The 26,205-nt window shown below is 42.4% G+C and overlaps 1 protein-coding gene across 2 annotated transcripts; it reads left to right on the top strand.

Moving 5' to 3' along the window:
- Positions 1-652: 652 nt before the first annotated feature.
- On the top strand, positions 653-22,584 carry LOC134445747 (guanylate-binding protein 1-like). 2 transcript variants are annotated; one of them, XM_063194807.1, is made up of 15 exons: positions 653-715; positions 2,163-2,241; positions 10,307-10,456; positions 11,152-11,191; positions 11,338-11,523; positions 11,915-11,992; positions 12,179-12,228; positions 14,147-14,256; positions 15,025-15,209; positions 15,351-15,593; positions 17,221-17,501; positions 17,997-18,209; positions 18,394-18,496; positions 19,454-19,647; positions 21,627-22,584. In XM_063194807.1, exons 2-15 carry the CDS (start codon positions 2,191-2,193, stop codon positions 21,873-21,875), a joined length of 2,133 nt encoding a protein of 710 aa, XP_063050877.1. In that variant the 5' UTR covers positions 653-715; positions 2,163-2,190; the 3' UTR covers positions 21,876-22,584. The 2 variants fall into 2 exon arrangements, with proteins under 2 accessions (XP_063050877.1, XP_063050875.1); XM_063194805.1 differs by lacking the exon at positions 653-715 and adding an exon at positions 720-765.
- Positions 22,585-26,205: the final 3,621 nt, after the last annotated feature.

Raw genomic sequence — 26,205 nt, forward strand, 5'->3', positions numbered from 1 at the left:
GCCAGCTGCGCTTTGAGTGAGAAACGGATTCGACAACAATGGTAAGCTTTTTACAATACGTTTAAAAGCTATATTTCCCAATGGTCGAAAGATTCATATGCTTATGTTTATTTGTATACGCTGTTTTTTAGGTCTATGACTATGCCGCTGTTGTAGGCTAATTGGTTTCGGATTCTGCAACAGGAGCGCACGATGCACACCCATGCTACCCGGCGACAACAAATCCACCCAAAGCCATGTTGATAAAGCCTCGTCAGGCAACATAAAACATTGCGCACTATCCCCTATTTTCCGTGTGGAATTGGAAGCGTTAAGTCGTAGGCTACTGCATGGTTCCATCTGCCCTGGAATGTCATGGCAGAGGGACAACTTCGCTCTGTGTTCCTCTCATAACTCATTCCCTTCTGTACCCATTTACCGATGGCCCCTTTCCAGAAGACGTCACGGTGCGACTTCATGCCACATTAGGCTAGTTCGTGTGGAAGCAGTGCTGCTTTTGCTAAGCAGTGGTCATGCGCACTTTGACAGTTTGATGCATTGTGGTTAGAAGTGCTCGCTGCTCAGCAAAAGCAGCACTGCTTCGTCACGAACGAGCCTATTGCAAGATGTTATATTTTCACACACGAGGCCTTCATTTGTTTTTGCAGAGTTGGCAGAGGCAGACGCCGCGGTGTGGAAGAGTATCCAGACCCGGGGAGACCATCTACTCTTGCAGGTCTGGAGCATATCATCTGGCTGTGACATCATCAGTTACATTAACATACAGTAGGCCTACATAACTCATATGATCATACAGTCGTCAGATATACATATAGGCCTAGGCCCTATATGTATGCACATGTAATTTGACCAGTGGGCAGCTGTGGGTTAATGGTTAGGGAGGTGCTCTTAAGATCAGAGGGTTGCAGGTTCAAATCCCAACCTTACCTCTCCCTACACCGCCAGTGACCTGGAGCAAGGCACCTAACCCCTCATTGCTCCAGGGACTGTAACCAGTACCCTGTAAATAACTAAGTTGCTTAGGATAAAAGCGTCAGATGTATATAATGTAATGACCGTATCATCATCAGGGACCTACCGACAGCAGGCCCGTAGCCAGCCTTGTGGTAGGGGGGGATCTTTTCCCCCCGAAAGTGGACTTCATTTGGCTCTCTATTCCAATGTCCCCAAATACACAAACACACTTCAAATATTTTTATTTAGACATATTTTATTCATTATGAGTTTGCTGTGAGTCTGTTGCTGTCCTTAATTGTTTGTCTGTTGCTCCCCATTCTTAACATAAATGGACATGAATTGCTTCTAATTATTGCTATCTGACAGTTATTTTCATTGTTGGCCCAGTGTTGGGGGGTACGAGTGGAGGTGGGGGACGGGAGGGGGGGTTCGAACGAACCCCTCGAACCCCCCCTGGCTACGGGCCTGGACAGTAGGCCTATAGGTCTATGTACTGTACATGCGGCATACTTCCAGGAGCAAACCTCCAGAATACATGGAACATATTAGGGAGTAAAGGCAGCATACTATGGTCTAGGGGTCGACCGATACAGGTTTTTTAATGGCCGATGCGATACCGATTTTTTTTCATCACCCTTGGCCGATACCCGATTTCCGATACCCGATATTTGGGGCCGATATGGGTTAAAAAAAAAGATTTAAAAATGACAAATATTCCAGGTCTCAAGTTAAAAGTAAATATTCCTTCAACATTATCAAATTGAGGTAGAACTTGTAACATTTAAACACCCACTCCAACAATCAAGTAATGTCTAACAATCAAGTAATAAAAAAATAAAGTGTCGAATGACATAAAATAATAAATATTGCGTATCAGCCAAAACCACACGCGTATCGGCCGATACCGATACACTTAAAAAATGCAAATATCGGCACGATACCGATACCGATATATATATCTGTCTATCCTTACTATGTTCTATTTGTCTTATGTTCCCTGTCTCCTACTATGTGTCCCCCAGGAGGCTCTATGTTCTTTGTCCCCTGGGCAGGCCCTATGTTCGTCGGGCGGGTCCTATGTTCCCTGTATCCAACAGTATTTTTTTGTATTTTGTTTGTGTTTGTTCGTGTGTGTGTGTGTGTGTGTGTGTGTGTGTGTGTGTGTGTGTGTGTGTGTGTGTGTGTGTGTGTGTGTGTTTTTATAGAGACTGTGTCTTGGACAACAGCTGTGTGATGTGCCAGGACTGCTTCCAGAATAGTGTGCATGTGAATCATACCATCAAGGTAAGTTGCCATCTCTTCCCAAATTTCCTACAACGTTTTGCCTTGTCCAAGAATGCCATTCTGCTGTGAGTCATGCAATAGCCCATGACGACGAGATCATTTGTTATAGTAGATATCTATATCATGTAGATAAAGAACATCCAGTCTCGGGCACCGCTGCCATGGGAATGGTTTCCTGTTTTCACATAACCAGCAAAGATGTGGTTTTACCATCACCTATTGCATATCTCCTTGTCGTCTGAATATTAAGCAGCGCTACCCCCGTACAAACATGTCGGCAATCACACTGATCCATTTGTTCCCGCGCAATGGGCTGGTCAAGGTGGCATCTAGTGTATTCAAGGCTATCCACAACCTCCTTACCTGTCTGGTCTTTTCCACATTGCTACCCCCCATCCGCTCCCCCACTCCGATCCTCTATCCTCTATCCACCTCACTGTCCCCTCAGTTTGACTCTGTATCATGGAGTTGGGGTTTCAGTTGCCCTGCTCGTCTTTTCTCTCTGACATCCGTAAAATCAACCGTTTCCCCTCCTCTTCATTTACTTCTAAGTGCTTTTGTGCTTTTTTTTATGTGTTATTATGTTTATGTGCAAATGTTTTAATGTTGCACAGCCTTGGTCTCCATACAAAGGCCCAAATCTGGCCCCGGACATGGCAAACATTTGGCCTGCCTTGAGGTCAGAACAATTAAAAAAATAAATGCGTGTGATTTTTGATCACTAAAACTTCAGTGGGTCATACAGTGAGTCCAATAAGTATTTGATCCCTTGCTGATTTTGTTGGTTTGCCTACTAACAAAGACATGATCAGTCAATAAATGTTATGATAATATGTATTCTAATATGGAGAGACAGAATATCAAAAAGAAAATCCAGAAATTAATTTAAGAGAATATATATTAATTTATTTCCATTTCATCAAGCAAAATAAGTATTTGATCCCCTGCCAACTGATAACAGTTCCGGGCCCACAGACCAGATGGGCACTTCCGATCAACTTGTCATCTGAATTAAAGACACCTGTACATACTAACATGCATAAAAGACACATTGAATCAGCAGAATCAGTCCATAGTATGAGTGAATCAGTCACACTCCAAGCTCACCAGCATGGGAAAGACCAAAGAGCGGTCAAATGATATCAGGGACAAGATTTTAGACCTGAACAAAGATTATGGGCTGCAAAGCCACAAGAAAGAGACTGGGTATTAATGACCCAACTGTTGATGCATTTCTTCCAAAATGTGAGGAATACAAAATGACTATCCATCAGCCTGTCTGGGGTTCTATACAAGATTTGACCTTTTGTAGGGATTTGATAATCATGAGAACAGAATGAAAGCACCCTAGACCTGTACGGGATGAACTAGGCAATGATATCAAAGCTACTGGGACCAAAATCACTGAGAAAACTACTGGTAGCACTTAATGCCACAGAGGTTTAAAATCCTGTAGTGCACACATGGTACCTCTACTTCAGAGGGAACCTGTGCAGTCCCACCTGAGCTTTGCCAATGGACACCAGACTGGTTTAGGATATGATAAGGAGGTGCTGTAGTCAGATGAAACCAAAATCAAGCTGTTTGGCATTAACACAATTCAATGTATTTTGAGAAAGAGAGCTGCTGTCTATGATCCCAGGAACACCCTCCTCACCATCATGCATGAAAGTGGTATCATTATGGTTTGAGGGTGTTTGTCTGGCCAAGGCACAGGACAACTTCACATCGTCCACGAATGAGGGAGACATGTAATGTACAAACGTCCTTCCCTCCACCACTACACTGAAGGTGGGCCATTTTTGGATCTCCCAGCATGACAATAATAAACAACATACAGTCAAATCAACGAAGGAGTGACTCAATAAGAAGCATATTAAAGTTGTGAAGTGGCCTAGACAGTCTCCAAATATTAACCCTATAGTAATTCTATGGAGGGAACTGAACCTCCCATTTGCCAAGCTACAGCCACAAACTATCAATGTTTTAGAGATAATCTGCAAAGAAAAATGGGCAAACATTGTCATCAACTAAAGGAATCATCTGACCTCAGTGCTAGACAACTAGGGCTTTGCCACAAAGCACTTTATCTTCTTTAGCTAGAGGGGTCAAATACTTATTTGCCTAAATTAAATACAAATAAATTAAAATATATTGTTTTAAATTATTTTCTGGAATTTCTTTTTGATATTTTGTCTCTCCATGTTTGAATACATATTATCATAAATTTATAGACTGATCATGTCTTTATTAGTGAGCAAACCGGCAAAATCAGCAAGGGATCAAATACATATTGGACTCACTGTATCTCTCCAGAGCATTCACAGAAAGTTAGGTCTTATGCTAACAGTCAACACCCAAGAGGGGAAAATTTCCTCCATAATTTGGCCCTTGGAGAAAAATAATTGGAGACCACTGTTGTACAGTGACCTTAAAGGGTTTATGAAACGAAAACAAACGGTCATTCCCATTAAAGCCTTGTTTTTTTCTGATAGCATTGATGAGACTTTGAACCCAATCATCCTGGAGGAACTTGTGAAAATGGCAACTCAAAGTGTGAATTCTGTCAAATTTGGTTTGACTAATGAGCTGGGCTGTGACATCATAGAGGAAAGTCCCTGGTTTGCTAGTATACTCATGAACGGTCATCCGGGTACTTTGCTCTTAAATTTGTGTTACGCCCCTTTATGGGTGAAAACAAACCGAATGTCTCATTGACTTACATGCTACATTGGCTAGCCTAAATGAATACATTCCATGCTTCAGCCACGGCTGTTTGGCTATATTATTTGAACAACCGGCAACGCAACACGTTTTCGGCATGTTGCGCGTGAACAACGCTAGTCTACAGGTCCGTATCTTTCGTTTATTAATCCCCAACATCACCAATTGACTTGCATGTGTTGTTTTCCCCCACAAATGGGCGTAACGCACATGGAAAACGTCACGCCGTTCATGAGTATGGCGATCTGAGAAAACAACACACATTTGATGGACCCACATCTTATAAAGGAACCAAAATTCTGATACAAACATCAGCGTGTCGAAAAACCACACATCCAACCTCATGAGAAAAAAAAAAACAGCAGCACAAATCTATTTCAGAGGCACTGATACATCTGCAGAAAGGGACATGTCTGACAGGCGAAGTGACGATTGTTGACATAGCCTGACAGTTCGTTTTGTTTATGGTTACGGACGGCTGCTAAGGGCGCTTTGCCATGACCCAAAGATGACGTGGCGTGTGTATTTGTTGACAAATGGGGGGCATTTTGATTCAATTGCGCGATATAGTGTGATTGAAATGCATGTACATGCAAAAATATCACCAACTTTTAGCGTTTATCATTATTATTATTTGTTGTGCTCAAAGTCACAGGTCTCGCGTGTCCCTCAGCCTGACTCTGAGGACGAGGTGTGTCCAAACGTCAGCCACACGTGCACCACAATACTAAAAACAAACAATCAAACGCTTCAAAGTAGGCCTACGCTATATGCATCTCTGTTTATTCGCTAAGCAGTAGCCCAGTCTGTGAGTAGGCTGTCCTCGACCGAGAGCACCACGGAGGCTGAAGCGCGGATATCCTCCCAAAACCAATTTATTGACCAGTTGAATGGCAATCAACAAAAAGTGCATATCCCGAGAGCATTTGCATCGGTTTGGCATGTAATGTGCATTACCCTTTCCTGAAAACAACATACAAGGCAGATGGACAAGGTAAAACGAGTAGCCTAAAGCAAAGCAGTGCACTCACCTGTCTTCGTGCCCGAGCAGTTAAGGTAAGCGTACCCATTAAGCCCACCAAAATCTAAATTTCTTTATTTTTCAATCATCTTCACATAATTTTTTTGTGAAATGATTTGTTAAATAGTAAGATTTACCTCTCTTCTCAATGTTTATCACTGAGTTGATGAATATTTCAACGTACAACATGGAGATGTTTTAGTAGAAAAGTGAAAAGTCTGAGTGGGCTTAAAGGGTACCATTGGTACCCTTTAAGCCCACTTGTGTTCCAAATAAGCTCATATAGTTATTTCTCTATCAAAATACCTGGTGAGGTGTGTGAATTGAGTTTAAACAGTGTAGCCTACATGGCATAAATGGTTTCAGACCAAAATATTCTTCCAAAATGTAATATTTGCTCAAAAAATAATGTATAAAACCTAATTAAATATTACGACATCTCTTACTTCATATACTTCATAAAATACTTCATCCAAACAGAGAAATTTATTTTTTGTTATTGATTATTGTTAGTTCATTACATTACACCTTTTTAACCTCAAACTTGAGATTGTACAGCACTTTTTATGTTCCTCAAAGGCCTTTTTTGGTTAGCATGCATGCCGGTTTGCATGCATTTCAATGGGGTGTACCATTTAAGCCCACCTAGTACCCATTAAGCCCGCCTATACAAAAAGCTATTTTATGGAAATAATCAGCTCCACAAAACATTTCATGATGCATTTCTTTAAAGATCAATGCCAAACAAACTGGAATATGCTTAGAAATCATACCTAACCACCTTAAGTCTTACAGTAGAGTAAGATAAAGATGGTGTGTGGTCGTATCAAGAGAATAGCGGAGTTTGCTCACTCATAAAACACATCTTTCCATTTGAAGGGAATTGCTATAATTTAGCAAAACACTGCATGTATATGTATAAAAATAATTTTAAAAATCATCTTAGTTAACTAAATATGAAAGTATTTTCAAAACATTTGACTGAAACTAGCTGAAATTCTATGATTTCTGACATGTCCCAAAACAGCGAAGTTTTGAAGCGACTTCTTGTCAGTAGTCCTGAGACTGGATTTACTTGGACGGGGATAACTCAACAATAAAAAATGTGATTTGTTAGCAATAAAAAACATTTTGTCAGTTACTAAACCCTTTAATTGGATAGGGTGATAAACAACAAAATCCACCTTTTCCCTTTCTTTGAATTGACCTCAAAGTTGAAAGTGGGCTTAAAGGGTACATGGGCTTATTGGGTACATGGGTACATGGGTACATGGGTACGCTTACCAGGCTACATGGGCAGTTTCAGTCTGCACGCCGGCGATGTCAATTGTTGGAACTGCTTGAGGCAATAGCATTCTCTTCAGTCCAACCATGCCCGCGATCTCCACATTTGTGGTGAAGTACAAGCTTGCTTCAAAACCACGCCGGTGGCTGCGTACAAATTGGATGCACAGAGCCCTTGTTTTAGCCTTCTCCTTGTCGGCCACAGTTCCATCATTCTTCACAGAAGGGAACTTGTGCAAAGATATTCCTTCTGTCAAGTAGTAATTTTTGCAGCTGGCACCGTTCGGCCCTCCAGCAACACACTGCTTGACACCATAGGCGCCGACTTTTGTTTATGCCCGTGGGTGCTCGTGGTTCCCAACCGGGGGTCGCGACCCACAGAATGTCCTGTTTGTTTGCCATAACTTGCTTTTCAATAATATAATTGTTTCATCATGCGTTGGTCACTTTTATTTTTTTTAAAATGTGTAGGGCTAAATAATAATTGTAGGCCTATCCTATTTATTTTCCTTGTGGGTGTCAAATCAATAATTTACAATAAAATCGCCTATACAGTATTTGAATTGAAAATTGAATTACATTACAATCATTGAATGCATGCAAAGCCCAGGCCACGTTTGCTGGTGCCTCTTTACAGCCTAGTCTAGTCGGCATCATGAATAAAGACAGTTCATAGCTACACGGACCCAGAAGATCGCACATCATCCTTTTCTTTTAATTTTTATTTTTTATTATTATTAGAAAACAGACAAGTACAGAGACATAGAAACAGACAGGGAAACGAAACATCTACGCCAGGGGTATGAGACAGAACAAATATACATCTAGTACACAATTTTGAATTTTTTACATAAGTTTACAGTTTTGATTGCTTTTTTGTTTGGAGCGGCACATATTGTTTTAAAATAAAAGTCCACATCTTTTAAAAAGTAAACAAAAGAAGGCCTCGTTTTGTTAAATTTGCATTTGTGAAAGTTATATTTAGCTAGAATAATAAACAAATTAATAAGAAAATATTCCTCCTCAAGCTCTTCACTATAATTGGTGAAACCAAAAAGAACATTCTGCAAGCGTAACTGAAATTGTTCATGAATATGATCTATAATAAAACAGCAAAACCTTCTCCAGAATTCTCGGGAAAAATCACAGAACCAAAAAAAATGAATCAGTGTTTCTGTGTCTGTATTACAAAAAGTACAGTGAGTTTCAATATCATTACTGAATTTAGCTAAAACAGATTTAACAGGATAAATACGATGAATGATTTTAAATGACACTTCCTTTACTTTGTTAACTAGTAGAAACTTGTTTGGTAGTGTCCAAGCCTTGGTCCAGCATATATCAATGGCATGTCCACTTTTCTTTAATAAAATGAAACCATGCATGACGTGAATGTATGTCTTGAGTACATTTCACCAAGCATAGCAGTATTGTGCAGTAGCCAACAGCAACGCGTGCGCCCACAGTGAATTCAGACTGGCGTTCAGCCACGCACTTTAGATTTAGAACATGAATGCAATGTTCATATCACACACAAATAGCCTACGTGTCACAGAAAGATGTTGAAATGTTAGGTTTGTCCAACAATGCATGACGCAGCGCATAGCCATGCACTTCATACTAACCATGTTCAAACTATGCTACTCAGTCCTGACGAGGCTATAAGTCAACAGTGCTAGCAGCCAGAACAGCAAAATGAAATGGCAAAATCATCCAACAGCGCACAACAAAAGTATGGATATGTAGGCCTAGAGACTCAACTTGATCATCCCAGCACTTAGACCCAGAGTGCAGAGAGAAATGACCATAACAGAAAACGGCACACGGCGGTGCTACTACACATGGGATATCGCAGGATGAAGTGATAGACAGTCAGTGACTTACCATTTTGTAGACTTTCTGCCTGCAAACTTTTGTCTGTAAGAAGTCCTAGCTTGTACTGAAAGATTCAGATCCTTCCATAACTTCCATAACTTGTGAAATTGCGCAATATAATAAACCGCTTAACACATCTGTGATAGAACTACTTCTACTTCTGAACCGTCTGCATAGACGCTGCACTATTCTGAAATTTCATGTCGGGCATTTTCAGTCTAGGTTTGTCCATGAGGCATTTAGAGCGACAATGAAGCCTTCAACAGCATTTCAGTAATGGAGCTTTTCTGAATTTATCACCCAACATGTTTTAGCAATATCTGCTACCTTGAAGAGGTCTTCTATCATCATAAGGACTGATTGAGGGGAGAACAGTCCATTGGGAAAAAGCCCTGTATGCCATATGGTCAATCCAACCATGTTTCCATGGTTACTGCCTGATTGTGTAGAAGAGCAACGCAACGCACCACAGAGGTAAAGAAGGATCGGCGCGTGAAGTAGGCTAGCTTACTTTAGAAGATGAGAAATTATAATAGGCCACCTTACGTTACAAAAATACAGTTACAATGCAAACACCAGTTCATCTTTAAACTTATCTCCTGAATAATACTACTTTAGTGCTCGGATTTATCCGTGGGTGCTCGATTGGTGCCCAAAGATTCCTGTGGGTGCCCACAGATTCCCGTGGGTGCCCGGGCCCTAGAGCACCCACGGTTTCGGCGCCTATGCTTGACACTGCGCTTTGTTTTGGTACTAGCCGCCATTGATCTGAACAAGGTGGAATGAGGTGAACTTTCCCCTTCTATGTCACGCATATCATTTGCATAAAATTTGCATGTCTCGAAAAAAAGTAAACATAACACTTTTTGGGAACGTTTTAACATGACTTTTAGGACAAAATATCACCCAGACAATATCCCATTTTATTCACAAGGCTTAGAACTTTCAGAATCTGTCCTTGGAAATGGTCAAATTCCTTTACTTTGTTTTCGTTTCATAAACCCTTTAAGTGTTTAGAAAAGCTCCAAATGTTTTATTGGTATGATTGTTATTGTTGTTGCTGTTGATGTTGTTATTGTTATTATCATTATTGTTATTATTATTATTATATCTATGGAACGAAATGGCTGTGCTTGTCTGCTGTCCCCCTGTGTTTTTCAGAAGCGTGTGTCTAATGGTGGCACTGGCTGTAACTGTGGGGAAGTGGAAGTGTGGAGAAGTGCCCCCTACTGTTCCAAACACGCTCCTGCAGCCTCTGGTGCCACTGCCAGGGAGGCTCCAACCACTAGCAGATGGCAGGAACGTTGGGAGGTGGGTTGGCATCGAACATGTGTGTAGTGTTTTAGTTTTTGCTGTCATCTTTCAAACGACACCTCAAGACCCACCTTTTCCAAACCATTTATAACACCTATAAGGCCGAATTCACACCAAGGCGTCACGGAACGGAAGTGAGACGAATGAGGTCTTTCGGCCAGTGTGTTCTACTCTGTCTTTCACACCGACAGCGTCGACGTACACAGCCAAACCTGTTCAAACCCCCCCCCCCCCCCACAGCCAACGCTAGCGCGCTACTTTGCCATTCATTTGAATTGGACACCTCCGACCACTGCCGCCCAAAATCCGCTCGCGTTCTATTTTCCAAATGCAGCGCGGAGCCGGCTCCCGCGTCCCTGACACCAGTCTGCCGCCGGTTGGTGTGGAAGGAGAGATAATGTTTCCATGTATTTTTGTCACAGCCAGTAAAAATCGCTTCCGTCCTGCAACACTTCACCGCCTTGGTGTGAAGCCGGCCTAAGGCCGACCATCACTGCCCTCCCCCAGATCCATTGTTGTTGTCGTCCTTAGTTGTCTCTCATTGTTCTGTTGTTCCCCCTGTGTTTTTGTATTTTCTACATGTTTCTCATTTGTAAAGTGACTTAAAGTATCATGAAATGTAAATGTAAAACGTATTATTAAATCATCTAATGAATGATAATAAGAAATAACTAACACGTTCATCCGCACAGGTGCCCCTTCATCAACAGCCTGCAGCCTCCACTAGAGGAGGTAGGCTACACACACACACAAAACACACACACACACACACACACACACACCAGGAGGAAACTAGTCAGAAGTTTTGTTTTTCCTATTCTTTGTTTCTAGTTTTGACTTGTAAGGGTGTGTGTGTGTGTGTGTGTGTGTGTTTTCAGGCACAGTGAAAATGGAGGAGCCAATGTGTCTAATTGATACGGAGCGTGACGGGCGCCTGAGTGTCCAGCAGGGGGCACTGCAGGTCCTGGAGCAGATCCAGCAGCCGGTGGTGGTGGTGTCTGTGGTGGGGCTCTACCGCACGGGGAAGTCCTACCTCATGAACCGACTGGCTGGGAAACAAAGAGGTTCCAAACAATGCTGTTTTAATTGCGCGGAATTAAATTGCAATATACCACACTATTATATCTCCTTCAACATTGACAGCATAATTTTAAAAGCAATTATAACAACAGTATTATTAATTCTGTTGTTGTTGTTAAAGGGGTATGCCACTATTTTGTGGCTTAATACAGTTAAAATCGTTGGCCAGAGTTTATAAAGGTGGTAAAGTGTCTTATTTTTCATGTTAAGCGTTGTCTTGCTTTAAGACTTTTAACTTGTCTTAAAGCAAGACAACGACTTACATGAAAAATAAGACACTTTACCACCTTTATAAACCCCAGCCAATGATTTTAACTGTATTAAGCGCCAAAATAGTGGCATACCCCTTTAACATAATAATTGTACCTCTCTCAGGCTTTGCTCTGGGCAGCACCATTGAGTCCAAGACCAAAGGCATCTGGATGTGGTGTGTGCCTCATCCCAAGAAAGATGGTGGGTACACTCTTACACAGACACACTCAGACACACACACACACACACACACACACACACACACACACACACACACACACACACACACACACACACACACACACACACACACACACACACACACACACACACATCCTTGTCCATTCAGAGACACTGATATTCTCCACTGTTTCTCCCCCGCACTAGGACACACCCTGGTGCTGCTGGACACAGAGGGGCTGGGGGACGTGGTAAAGGTGAGGGCAGTGTGGCACATGGAAGTGTGTGTGTGTGTGTGTGTGTGTGTGTGTGTGTGTGTGTGTGTGTGTGTGTGTGTGTGTGTGTGTGTGTGTGTGTGTGTGTGTGTGTGTGTGTCTGCTCGTGCGTGCGTGCACACAAGAGAGAGAGAGAGAGAGAGAAAGAGAGAGAGAGAAGGGACTGGGAGATGTGCTTAAGGTGAAGGTAGTGTGTGTGTGTATAGTATACCAACCAGGACTTCACACTAGCACCTGCCAACTGGCCAAAATGGGTAAAACTTGGCTGTGGCTGGTAATAATTTCAGTTTCACTAATTTAACAGTATTAACTTAATCTTGGGTATGACATCACTGCGTGCTTACGTCCTTGCATTAGTGAGGTAGAATTGTCTGTTGTGCCATGGCCTAGGCCCTAAATATATTACAGATGTGCTAGATAATTATTATAAAATATGCCTTAGGTCGCCAGAGTCTCCTTGTGCCCAGGGTAAAAGTTTGGCAAGGTGAAATGGCGTTTAGCCATCATGCGGCCAACTGCTGAAATGAACTTTCTCTTAGAACTACAGTAACAGGGACTTGTTTTAAAAAGAAATGGAAAAATAACCTTGTTTTCATCTGCCTTTGACTAATTTGTAAGGTTCATATGAGCGGTGATCTTATTCATGTACCCTCTCTTTAGATGATAACCTGCGTATGATAATCTGCTGTATGATTGATTGATTGATTGACTGATAGATTGATTGATTGAATATGATACACCACAGTTGGCTATATCCTGTTTTTGCCCATTACCAATTGTCATTATCAATCATTAACAATCACTTTCAAGTTCAAGGAGGAACATACTCAGATTCCTTTTGTGTGATTTATTGTCATTTATGGAGCTTTGCTCATAGCACAGATCTTCTTGGTTTAGCACTACCTCTCCTGAGCAGTGGTGTAGTCTACTTTTTTATGGTGGGTATACTGTATATTTCAGCATTTTTGAAGTGGGTATACTGTATATATTTGTGCTATTTAAAGTGTATATCGCAGGTTAACCACTACTTTGGATCAATGTGTACACACTGTATTCAATAAATGATCCACATATATAAGTCCCTCCAAAAACGATGTTAAACAACGATTTTTTGTTGTTTGTTGTGGCAAATGTGGGTTTAACCGTAACCTGGCGACTACGTCAGGCGAGGCCATGGGTGAACGTTCTAATTTTATTTGCCTGGAATTTTACATAGGCGAGGTGACGATCACTAATGATATAACGGCCGTGGCCTGCAGGCCTATAATAGAAATCGCAACTACGTGCGGCTTTTCTCATGCAGGGCACTGTAACAACTTCCAAATGATTTAGTAACTTTTGGCCAACTAGTTTTAGTAGAAATGCTATTCATGCAGGGTTGCAAATTCTGCTTGGACCTAGACTATGCGACATGGGCTTCTTTTTTTGACTAGTCCCTTCATATTTTTGGGCTTGCTTTTAATCATTTTTAATTAACTGCCAATATCGTGTCAGCTAAATGCAATAGGCTACCTAAATTACAAACAGCACAAACGGGTCTCTTGAAATGGATCATCAATTTTAAGTGGGTATGCTGAAATTCCTGAAATTTAGAAGTGGGTATACTCCGTATACCCGCGTTCTACGTAGACTACACAACTGGTCCTGAGTACAGATACAGTAGGTCATGTTGAAGACAAAAATACTGTTCTGGAAAAGTACTTACCACCCTAGCCAGTGAACAAAAATGTGAATATCAAGTCCTGACAGCAGGACTGTGTGTGTTTGTGCTATGTTGATGAAATCCTATGTTTTTCTTGTACACAGCTTTTTAAAATGGCACACACTGTCTTTCCCCTATACGTTATCAAGGATGTCTAAAAGTTATTCTACAGATTTCTCTTGTTTCTCTTTTCCCCAGGGTGATGAGAAACATGACACGTGGATCTTCTGTCTGGCTGTTCTGCTCAGCAGCACTCTGGTGTACAACAGCATGGGCACCATTGATAACACGGCCTTGGAGAAGCTACAGTATCCTTTTACACACACACACACACACACACACACACACACACACACACACACACACACACACACATTATGCACTACTGTACTGCATATACATACTGCACATGTGTGACGGTTCTCGTCCGCTTAAGTTTGCCACTTTGGGCTCGAACCCGCGACCTCCCAATCACAGTATGGGCGCACTGAGCACTGAGCTGAATGTCAAGGCCAATATCTCAGGAGGGAGATTTAACAACTTCTGGTCTTCCTACAAAAAGTCCAGCATGCAAAAACTACAAGTAGCCTATAATGATGCTTTAAGAATCTTACTTAAGGTTCCCAGAGGAGGAAGTGCTAACCAGATGTTTGTTTCTGTGGGTGTATGCACACTACATGCACTGTTGAGGAATTTAATGTACAGGTTTACACAGCGCCTGGATATTTCTTCAAATAGTATCATGGTGGCACTCTGTAATCCAACTATGAGCTGTGCAAGATATAAATCCAGGATGAGAGTGCACTGGACTAAATCTTTGTATAGATTTTTAATAATTTAATTATTATTTGTTTTATTTTTATTTTTATTCAATTATTTTTGTTACTTTTTGTTGTTGTTGTCCTGGTTTGTTTCTGATGTGTATAAACCCTATGTTGTATGTGGATTTGGACAAGTGTCTGACAAATAAACTGAACTGAACTGAATAACATTCTACTAGCTGACATCCAAGATCAAGATACCTGTTGTAATCTCTGGCCATTACAATAGATGACTTGTCCTCAACAGCTCTACAGTTTTGTAACAGAACTGACGGAGCACATCAGGGTGAAGTCCACTGATCACAGCAAGAACACAGAGCTGATGCGCATCTTCCCTTCCTTCGTGTGGACCGTCAGAGACTTCAGTCTGGACCTGGAGCTAGACGGCAAGCCCATCACTGCTGATGAATACTTGGACCATTCTCTGAAGCTGAAACAAGGTAAACAACATGCACCTACCAAGGCACACTCACAGACAAACAGACACACACACACACACACACACACACAGTCACATGCAGATTCACACCCATCATTGATAAGAACCGGCTGTCTGCACTGTGCAACTGTGTTTGAAATAGGCTCCACCCCTGAAGTAGAGAGGCATAACAAGGTTCGACAGAGCTTAAGAGAGTTCTTTGCCGTGCGACGCTGCTTTGTCATGGATCGGCCGGCCAACAAGGAGAAGATGAAACGCATGGAGCAGGTGAAAGATGCTGACCTGGAGCCCAGCTTTGTAGCGCAGGCAAATGAGTTCTGCGACTACATCCACCAGCGGGCCCAAGTCAAGACCATGAGAGGAGGCCGAGGGCTGACCGGCAGGAGTGAGTAGCGCTGGCCAACACCACATACAGAACAACTAGGGATGCACCGATAGCGATACTGGTATCGGTATCGGCACCCGATACTGCTCATTATACTCGTACTCGTACTCGTCAAGCACTTGCCGATACCAGGAACAATACTGCTATTACACAAAAAAATGCAAAACCTTGTCACGTTCTGTGGACTTGAAAGCAGCATGGAGAAAAAAGTGCCACCTCATACATTTACTAACATTTAAATCTATATGGAAATGGACAATAAAAATATCACAGGTGGAAAAAAACAAGGCCATGCATTTATTTTTATTGTATTTTGGTGGTAAAAGGTATCGGTATCGGTACTCTGTATCGGCAAGTACACACATTAATGTACACGTACTTGTATCGGTTTTCAAAAAAGTGGTATCGGTGCACCCCTAAGAACAACATACAACAACATCATACAGTACAGTACACCTGCCTGTCTACTGCCCACTTTGGGCTCCAGAGCAGAAGTTGAGAACCTAAAGGAGTTTGGTTGTAAGAAAGTGGATTTGTTTTTGGAGCTGTGAGACACCACCAGCATTTCAGAGCTGTAATCCCAGAGGTACAACTCCATATTCATGCTTCAACAAGAAGCCCTGTTACGCACAACTAAACCCTTTTTATTAAATGACCTGGATGAAGAATCTTCTCAAAAGCACCTTATCTGATCTCACTTGTTAATCTGCAGACTAGAGAGACAAGACTATTAAGAATAAGAATGAATAATTGAATTCTTAATAACAATTCATTCCTCTTTGAAAAGATATATACACCTCACAATTCAGAATAAAAATTGATTCCATTGTTAATTCCAAAACTTTATTCCTCTGTCACGTATACACCGATCCGAGGAAATAACCGGAAGTAGAGTGGCCGCCATTGCTGGAGTGCTTCCCGAAGCAAACTTGTATCTGGACAGTGGAGAAGTCCGTACTTTCATAAGACAATAGTAGCCAACTAGAACTAAGTTAATGTACCTACATATGTGGCAGTTAAAAGAAAATCCATGACATTAAAAACGAGACATTTGGGAGCTTTGAAAGCCTATAAATCGCTGAACAAATACAGGTGGATATGAGACTGTCCCAGGCGAGCTAGTGGCTAACAACTAGCCAAACTGTGGTAAAATAGCTAGCAAGCCGGACAGCTAGCCTTGCGTTAACTCAGAACATGCAATGTTGACAAATAACAAATGACACAACCATTTAACAAGCCCAAAATTACTCAACATTTCTCTGGTAGATCAAGGAGGGTCTTGGGGTTGAAAACGGTTTATTCCATTTTAAAACAATTGCAGTCACTTTACGCATGCTACTTGCTACACCCTGACACAACAGGCAAGGATGCAGACCCAGTGTGTGCATCCCCTGTCCAATCAAAATGCTTTCTGATCCCCAGAGGCTTATTCGGAATTAAATGAAAGTGCTTCTAAACCTGATGGAAAATACTTTTAATTTAGACACCTTTAATACAGTCCGTTGTTTATATATTACATATATATATACATTTCCGATGTATTTATTAGGAATTGAAAACATAATGTCTGGCAATGGTTTGAATTGTTTTTGCTGATGACTAACGGATGCTTGTGTTGGTCCGGCAGTGCTGGGCTGCCTAGCAGAGACCTATGTGGAGGCGATCCGCAGTGGGAAGGTGCCTTGTCTGGAGAGCGCTGTGGAGTCGCTGGCCAAGATCCACAACAGCCGAGCTGTGGCAGAGGCTCTGGAGTTCTACCAGACACAAATGACCCAGAGAGTGCAGTTCCCCACAGACACACAGGAGGCGCTGTCTAGGGTCCACACAACTGTTGAGAAACAGGCCATCAGCATCTTCATCAAGGCGTCCTTCAACGACCAAGACTACCAGCACCAGAAACAGCTGAAGGTGCGGTCAGTAAGAGGATGAATGATGCCTACATGACTTCTGTCTCTTCACTTCCGTACATGTTTGTATGTTTCTCACTGACCTGTAAAGGCAAAAGACCTTAAAGAAGTGAAACTGAGAAAGAATGTCTTGTGAAAATTAGTCTTATGTCTCCCAAAGAAAAATTGATTTCAGACTAAGGGGACATTTGGCCATGACGCCAAAATGTGATACTCAACCTTTTCTGGAAATAAGGTCATTTTGCTCAAAGAACCGCTGGAAGAACAGGAGAAAGATAAAACTCAATCATTTACCTGAATGGATGGTGCAAAATTAGCTTATTTTCAGAAATGGTGGAGTATCGTTTTGTCAAAACCTCACTTTCATGCCAAAAGTCATTAGCACCAAATGAAAACACAATGTTAAACCAATGCAAAATGTACCAGCAATAGCCAAAAAAAACTTCAACTTCATGTTGGTGTAAAGTCATGTGATCCTGCTGTGTCTTCCTCTCAGGCCAGCATAGAGGGAAAGTACGGAGAGATCTGTAAGAGGAATGTGAAGGCGTCTCGTAAGCGGTGCTGGCAAGTCATCCCGCAGGTGTTTGCCTCTCTGGTGAATGGATTGAGCAACGGCTCCTTCACGAAAACTGGGGGTTACAGGGAATTCTGCTCTGAACTGGACCGTGGAGTGGAGCGCTACAGATCACAGTCAGGCAAGGGACTCATGGTGAGTCAAGAGTAAGTTGGTGGATTCAGTGCGTATGGCGTATTAATTACGCACTAAATTATGTTGCCCGAAGTGCACAAGTGCACCATCCAAGACACAGAAAATGTGTGTGCGTGTGTGTGTGTGTGTCTGTGTGTACACCGTGCTTACCTATCGACCAACGTGTGTGTGTGTTCGTTCCCAGGGTGAAGAAGTCCTGACGGAGTATCTGGAGGAGAAGCATGCGGCGGGCGAGACTATCCGGAATGCTGACAAGAGCCTGACTGAGGCCCAGAAGAGGGCGGAAGGTGAGAGAAATATAACACTACAGTGTGAAGCTGTCCCCCATCACCACTCCATCTAGTGGTGGTGGAACGCAAATGCACACCTTCACAATTTCCGTGCACACCTTCTGTGGTCTTCCCTCCCCTCTCTTCTCTCCTCTATTCTGTCACTGTCTCTATCGCTCTACTTCTGCTCTTGTCCTCCCCTATCTCCTCCCCCGCCCTCTGTCCACTCCTGTTCTCCCTCTCCTCTCTTCTTTTCCCCTCCTCTCCTTTCTTCTCCTCCTCTCCTCTCTTCGCCTCCAGTTCGTCTGTTCTCCCCTTCTTCTCCTCCTCCTCCCCTCCTCTTCTGCCCCTCGCCCTCTCTTCTCCTCCTCTCTCTCCCTTCTTCCCCTCTCCACCTCTCCTCTCTTCTCCTTCTGTCCTTCTCCTCTCCCCTTCCTCTCTGCTCCTCCTCTGCCTCTCTTCTCCTCTTCTCCTTCTGTTCTCCTCCTCTCCCTCACTTCAACCCTCTCTCTTCTCCTCCTCTTCTCTCCTCTCTTCTCCCCTTTTCCCCCTCTGCTCCTCCTCTGCCTCTCTGCTCCTCCTCTGCCTCTCTTCTCCTCTTCTCCTTCTGTTCTCCTCCTCTCCCTCACTTCAACCCCCTCTCCTCCTCTCCTCTCTTCTCCTCCTATTCTCTGCCTCTCTTCTCCTCCTCTGCCTCTCTTCTCCTTCTGTTCTCCTCCTCTCTCTCACTTCAACCCTCTCTCTTCTCCTCCTCTTCTCTGCCTCTCTTCTCCTCCTCTTCTCTTCCTCTCCTCTGCCTCTCCTCTCCTCCTCTCCTCTCTTCTCCTCCTCTTCTCTTCCTCTCCTCTCCTCTCTTCTCCTCCTCTTCTCGCCTCTCTTCTCCTCCTCTTCTCGCCTCTCTTCTCCTCCTCTCCTCTTCTCTCCTCTCTTCTCCTCCTCTCTTCTCTTCATCTCCTCTCCTCTCTTCTTCCCCAGCTGAGAGGGTGCGGCGAGAGGAGTTAGAGCAGCAGCAGCGCTTGCTGCAGCAACGTACTCGTATGCAGGAGCGCGCTCTGCAGGACCTGAAGGAGAGCAATGAGCAGAACATCAAGCAGCTGAAAGTAAAGATGGCGGAGGAGAGTAGGAGGAACCAAGAGGAGCTGGATCGCCTCCTCAACGCCAAGCTGCAGGTACATCTGACAACCAGGGCTCGAGTTGTAGGGGGATGAGGGGGGATGACATCCCCTCTACAATCAAAATGGTCTAAAATCATCCCCCTCAATGAAAATGGTCAAAAATCATCCCCCTCTAAAACAGGCATCCCTTCTTCACATATTGTGTTAAAATTGCACTTTTAACAACTTCATTTTCAAAATTTTCTCAGGGGAGAAACTCCTAACCCCCAATAATCGTAATCCATCTCTGACCATCCCCCCTGCTTTGATTTTACAACTCGACCACTGCTGACAACTACAGGGCTGGCAGGAGTCTGACTTCATTATGGAGCCTGACTTCTTTATAGTGCAAAAAAAAAACCAGATCATGTCATGAGCTAATTTTATATTCACATCTGTTCTTCTGAAAACAAAAACATATACAGTGCATTCAGAACAAATTACAATGGCATAATGCAGGAAGCCAGCAGTGAGGCTAAGGTCCCAACAAAATCTCATTTGTGAAAAAGTACAGCATTTTTGATTTTACACTGTGAGAAAGAGCCACCTCATGTACACTTGCCTCCAAAAGAGTTGTCGCCTACCCATCTGTTTGGAATAACAGCTAATAACCTGACTTTCAATTAATCACTTGGCTTCAGAAGTCACTCATATGAAAGCTACAACCCTCTCGAATGAAAATGAATGAACAAACATACATTTCATGCACTAAAGAAAGATTGACCCTTTAATGACCACAGACAGGGCAGATTTTCACAAGACAAAAGTTTTGTCGCCTATCGAACATAATGTGAAAATGAGCAGATAAGTCACTTCAAAACACTTCAAATACGCAGATCCGGTGTCATACTTAATCACTGAATCACTCTCATCTCTCCAGAAAATCAACTTTGGCCTTAGGTGTATGTTTAGGGTCATTGTAATCATGGAAAGCAACACAATGAAAATCAATGGAGTTCAATGAGAGATGGTGACATATTTGCTATTCGTAGAGCAATACATTTTGAACTTCATGACTTCATGACTCCTGAAGCAAAGTGATTAATTGGTAACACTTTAGAATAATGGATGCAAAAAAGCATTATAAAGACTTAATAAATAATTAACTATTGATGAACAAAACATTAACAAACGTTTGTAAATGACTAGGAAATGTAAACAAATGCTTGTAAATAACTAGGAAATGTTATGTTAATATTTTATATTTATCGAACATTTACAAGTTGCTTGTAAATGAATAAAATACTCTGTTATAAGGTGTGTAAGATCTTGAATATATCATTTGTAGATATTTTATAAAGCATTAATAAAGCTTAGTTAATAATAAAAACATTTGTTAATGTTTTATTCATCATTAGTTAATTATTTACTGAGTCTTTACTAAGGAACATTATTATAAAGTGTTACCGATTAATTGAAAGTCAGGTTATTAGCTGTTATTCCAAACAGATGGATAGGCGACAACTCTTTTGGAGACGGCTGTAGAATTACCGTATGTGCTTAACAAGAAATATCAATTCTAGCAGTTGTCCAACAGCAATGTCAGCTTTCTATCCACCTGAAGTCAACACGGCACAACTGATTGCCTTACACATTTCAACAAGCTTATTTCTTCTTCCAATAACTCATTAGAATTGTAGAACTAGAACTTTAAGACATTTTCACCTTGCAAGATTGAACCGAGCAAGATTTTCTTGATCTGATATTGAGTCACATTGTCTGGCTGGTTATTTAGATGGAACAGTGTTATAAAAAGTAAAAGTAGAAGTTAAAGCCCTTGCCAAAGATTCCCTCTAACACAGGTGTCTTCTCCAAGTAACTGGCTATACTTGACCAAATGACTCAATGTCAGATTCTCCATTGTTTTCCCCATCCATTGTTCCTGTGTGTGTGTGTGTATGTGAGTGCGTGTGTGCGTGTCTGTGTGTGTGTGTGTGTGTGTGTGTGTGTGTGTGTGTGTGTGTGTGTGTGTGTGTGTGTGTGCGTCACTGCAGGAGCAAAAAGAGAATCTGAAGCATGGGTTTGACAGAAAAGCTGAAAAGCTGCAAGACGAAATCGATAAGCTGAAAAGAGACAAGAGAGATGCGGTGAAGCCCAAACCAGAGCCAGATTTCTGGTCCGAGGTCGGGGATGGCATCCAGGAGATTGGCACTGGCATCGGACGGATGGGGAAGGCCGTGGTTACAGGTGTGGGAAATGTCGCAAAGTCTACGTGGAATACAGTGAAGGGCTGGTTTAGCTAGAAGCCAGGGTTTGGGGTGCTGAATATTAACCCTTTCTAAAGTGTCTAGCATTGCAGGTGGAGGACAAATTGGTTTGCAGTAGATACATATATAGACAGGCAAACTAGAGAGAGCTCACCACTAACTGCATTTTTAAATGTATTTTCATTCACCTCTGATACTATATTCTGTATGTGAGCCAAACCAAGTTAACATGAGTGAGATGATTCATTTCAGTGGTGACCGCTTCAGGGTTGGAAATATCTAGAAAGGCTACTGATTACTCTCCAACAATCTAGAATGGATAACTGTCCAACACTCCAGGCTGCAGTTACTCTCCTGCAGTCACCTAGTGCCTACCAGTTACATGCCAACAATCAACACCCACAGATGTGCCTTTACCTTAAATACCTCAGGCATGTCCCCACTACATACATCATGCTTAATATGTCCACTAGATATCTATAGATCACTGCTAAACTAGATATCTTGTGATTTCCATTTCATATCCACTAGATGTCTAGTAATTACTGTTTAATAGCCACTGTATGACAAGTGATCACTGTTTCATATGTCAGCTAGTTGCTTCATGATAATATTTATTATTTAATATTCTCACATCATCACTCCTGCTGAAGGCACTGTTTATTTTGTGATATGAAATTAAATATTTTAAAATTAATCTTTATTCACGATTTAATGTCAATTTAATATACGTAATTTGTAAATGGTGTGCATTTTTCTGTTTTCAGTCATATCAATATATTCAAATAAAAAAGTTGAAAGTGAGTAACAATGTGTTCATGTATTCAGTTGGAGATCATGTCCATATAACATGCTACCAGAGGGGGTACACTAAGAAGCTGGTTCAGGAGTAAACCAGGTTAAGGAAAGAGGCAAATAATCTAATAGAAGAGCCTGGAGTCTTCACTGAGAACATGAGAACACCAGCCTCATCTATTAGAGTAGATGATTTAGCTCTTAACTTATCCTGGTTTACTCCTGAATCAGCTTCTTATGCTGCATTCCGGAGTGGTAGCGGCTTCCCAACATGCAAACAGGAGTCAGCTACCTCAACCGTATCTCTATCATTTCGTTTTTCGTGGTTGGGCTACGCTTCCGCTACCTATTTATTTGAATTGCCCGACTGCTGCCTAGCGACCCACTAGTTTGACGCCCTTTCAGTACCGTCACATGGTAATCAAACATTTCAAACAAGCAAGTTAGGGTTAGGGTTAGGTTTAGGGTTAAGTAGGGTTAAGGTTAGGGTTAGGGTTAGGTTTAGGTTTAGGTTTAGGGTTAAGGTTAGGGTTAGGTTTAGGGTCGTATGACAGAAGGCTTAAGTACCGAAAGGGCGTCGAATTAGTGAGTCCCGAGTGTATCAGCAGTGTTCTGTCAGCACCCCCTCCCCGCCCCTGCAGACGCTTTGATAACCATAGCAACAACATGAGCTGAAAATACCGTCCACAAGTCGCTAGTCAGCAGTCGGGCAATTCAAATTAATAGGCAGCGGAAGCGTAGCCCAACCACGAAAAACGGCCAATAACGTAAATGCACCACTAAAATTAAAGTTATTTTTTTTCGTGAATACTTCACGAAATGATAGAGATAGGGCTCGCTACCTTCCACTTGAAAGCGTTCCAACCAGTAAGTCAAACAAACAAACATGAGGGGACTAGAATACATACCCACTTCTCAAAGATGTCAGCAATGTAAACAATGAGGTGTAACAACAGCACACATTTTTTTTTCATTTAGCCGCATATCATCTTTGGAAGAGGCAAATCATCTAATAGAAGAGCCTGGAGTCCTCACTAAGAAAATGAGGACTCAGGCTCATCTATTAAGTGATTTACCTCCTGGTTTACTCCTGAACCAGCTTCTTAAGGGCTCTGCATACTTCACGTGCGCACTTTGGCGCGTTTGGCGCGAGAACCATTAATGACGTCATCACTTGCGCCAGACTATTCATACTTCAAAAGCGCCCTTCGCTCGCATTGTCGGAAGTGCCCTCTGCTGTTCATGAGAGAAACGGCAGTATCTTTCGCAACTCGCAGCGTGAGTTCTACGGATGTATAAAATAGAAAGCCAAACACGGCTGCTGTAGGGCTACTGAACGTCTGACTTGTGACTCACCACATTGAAACATATATTTTTTGTTGTAGCCTACATTGCCAGATCATTCCAAGACCATGTGAGAGCATTGTTCTGGCGGCAGAATTTATAAATAGATCGCCGAACACAACGTGCTTCTGAACAAAGTAAACAATTGTTTCACTGAACAACATTTAAAGCGATCCTATGCAACTTTGACATAAACACATAGATATAAACAACTTTATAGCGGCCTCTAGTGGTTCTGCCGAAAATGTGCATTGAACTAAATTAGACAGACATTGGCTTCGAGATTATGTGCGAATTAAATTTCGTCGTCTTCTGTAATTAACCAGATTCCCTTCCTTGCATTCAGTTCTCTCCACTTCTAAGGGGCTTTATCATATGTGAGATCCCCCCCCCCCTTGCTTATGAGTTGGCTGCTTCGTAATTCACTCCACACAACTGCAATCATGTTTGCACTTCCCTCAGATGGATATTATTTGATCCACTTGTTCTCGGCAGATATCCCCGTCTTTATTTCACATTTCCAGTAACTATATAGTACCTGTAGCCTACATTAGAAGAACGAGGAAACAAACGGCTATTTTGTTGTCATAATAACGATTTCGAAGTCGAGGTGACAAGACGCGGTTTTATCTCCTGTGGTGTTGAAAGTGAAAGTGGACATCCATATGCCGACTAGAGATCACGTTTCGTCTCCTCTTGATCGGCAACAACATATATTTTTAGCCTCGCTCGACTGATTGTGTCCTTTGACATCAAATAAAATGTGCGACATCAGATTTCAACTCGTATACATTTGTGTATCTTTGTAAACTAAACGAGGTGGCGTGGGTTTTGAGAATGCTAATGCATACATCCCAGTGTAGTGAATGAATGATAAAATCCCAATCTTTCTCCGGTTTGAAGCCCTTTTCCAATGTTCACACAAGCTATTTATTTGCTTGTCCAAACCTTTCATCTCAATTATCTCGTGATTTATTTGCAGTCCCATTCGTTGTTTTCACTGCATGCCAGCGTGATATTTTACAATCAGCTAGCCAGTAGCCAGTAGCCAGCTTTCAGCAAGCTGCTGCCTTATGTAGACCTCCTTGGCTGCTCGCTCCGCTCATACAGCATAGAAATCTAGACGCCCCTAGCGGCCACAAATTGCACAACAACAAAAGGCGCGGCGCCGCCAGGCAAAACTGCAAGTGCTGTTTCGGAGCAGGAGCACTAGGCGGTGATGGAAATATTGCCATTTTCCCCATCACGGGTCAGTCAAGCAAAATCTTGAGTACCAAGCCATGTCATGACTATGAAAAAGTTGCATAGTGTCTCTTTAAGAGAGAAGATAAAATAACTCTCTAGGACATTTTATTATCCTCAAAATGATGCAGGATCCATTCTGTAGTAGCCTACAGTAGTTGTAGCCTCTCTTCGCAACTCCTGCTTTGTCTGCCTACCTGCATGGTCGCTGGTGGCGCACGACAAGTTACAAAAAATGTGGGGTGCACGACGTCACGGCAGCTCGCGCCACGGCAGCTCGCGCCACGGCAGCTCGCGGTGTGTGACGTCATTTTGGGTCACGTGACGGCGCGAGTGAGGTCGCGAGTGAAGTATGAAGGAGGCTAGCGCCAGTCACGCCAAGTATGAATCCCCCTTTAGAATAGGCCCCAGGACAACTCCTCTGTGGTTGTATGGTATGATTGGGTTGTGTTAGCCTGGTTCTCACCAGACCTGTGTGTGTGTGTGTGTGTGTAGCTCTGGAGCCCCCTGAGGGTACACCAACACACATGGAGGTCTGGGAGACTGTAGCAGAATTCCATTTCTCCAGTCAAAAAATAATCTGAGCATTTATTGCTTCAATATCAGTGGCCGCTCGCATTGAGGAGTCACAGGACATATTATAGACTATATTGCTTTTGAAGGAATTTGTTGATATTCAAGCAATAAATGCTCGAATTATTTTTTGAATGGAGCAATGGAATCCAGCTAGTCTCCCAAACCTGGAGCTCACAGTGACATAATTCAGTAACAGTTTGATCTCACATTCAATTGTCCAAACTAGTCATGGGATTAATGGTTCTTTGACAGGATCCGAATCATAGTGGCTCGTTCCTTTCAAAGAGACGTTCATTTTGACGGTTTTTAGATATTTATTCAGTGTTAATGTAACGGCTAACTAGCAGAGTGTGGCGAAGAATGTTGGTAAACCTCCCTCCTGAAGCCGCAATACAGTACGAGACTGATG

Source organism: Engraulis encrasicolus, chromosome 3 (genome assembly GCF_034702125.1).
Source record: "Engraulis encrasicolus isolate BLACKSEA-1 chromosome 3, IST_EnEncr_1.0, whole genome shotgun sequence".
NCBI lineage: Eukaryota > Metazoa > Chordata > Actinopteri > Clupeiformes > Engraulidae > Engraulis > Engraulis encrasicolus.

Bases quoted from the DNA above. Each gene is read 5' to 3' on its own strand.
- LOC134445747 (XM_063194807.1), top strand. From the start codon at position 2,191: ATGTGCCAGGACTGCTTCCAGAATAGTGTGCATGTGAATCATACCATC. The intron at 12,229-14,146 runs GTGAGGGCAGTG...TCTTTTCCCCAG, and splicing joins GGCTGGGGGACGTGGTAAAG to GGTGATGAGAAACATGACAC. The intron at 18,210-18,393 runs GTGAGTCAAGAG...GTTCGTTCCCAG, and splicing joins AGTCAGGCAAGGGACTCATG to GGTGAAGAAGTCCTGACGGA.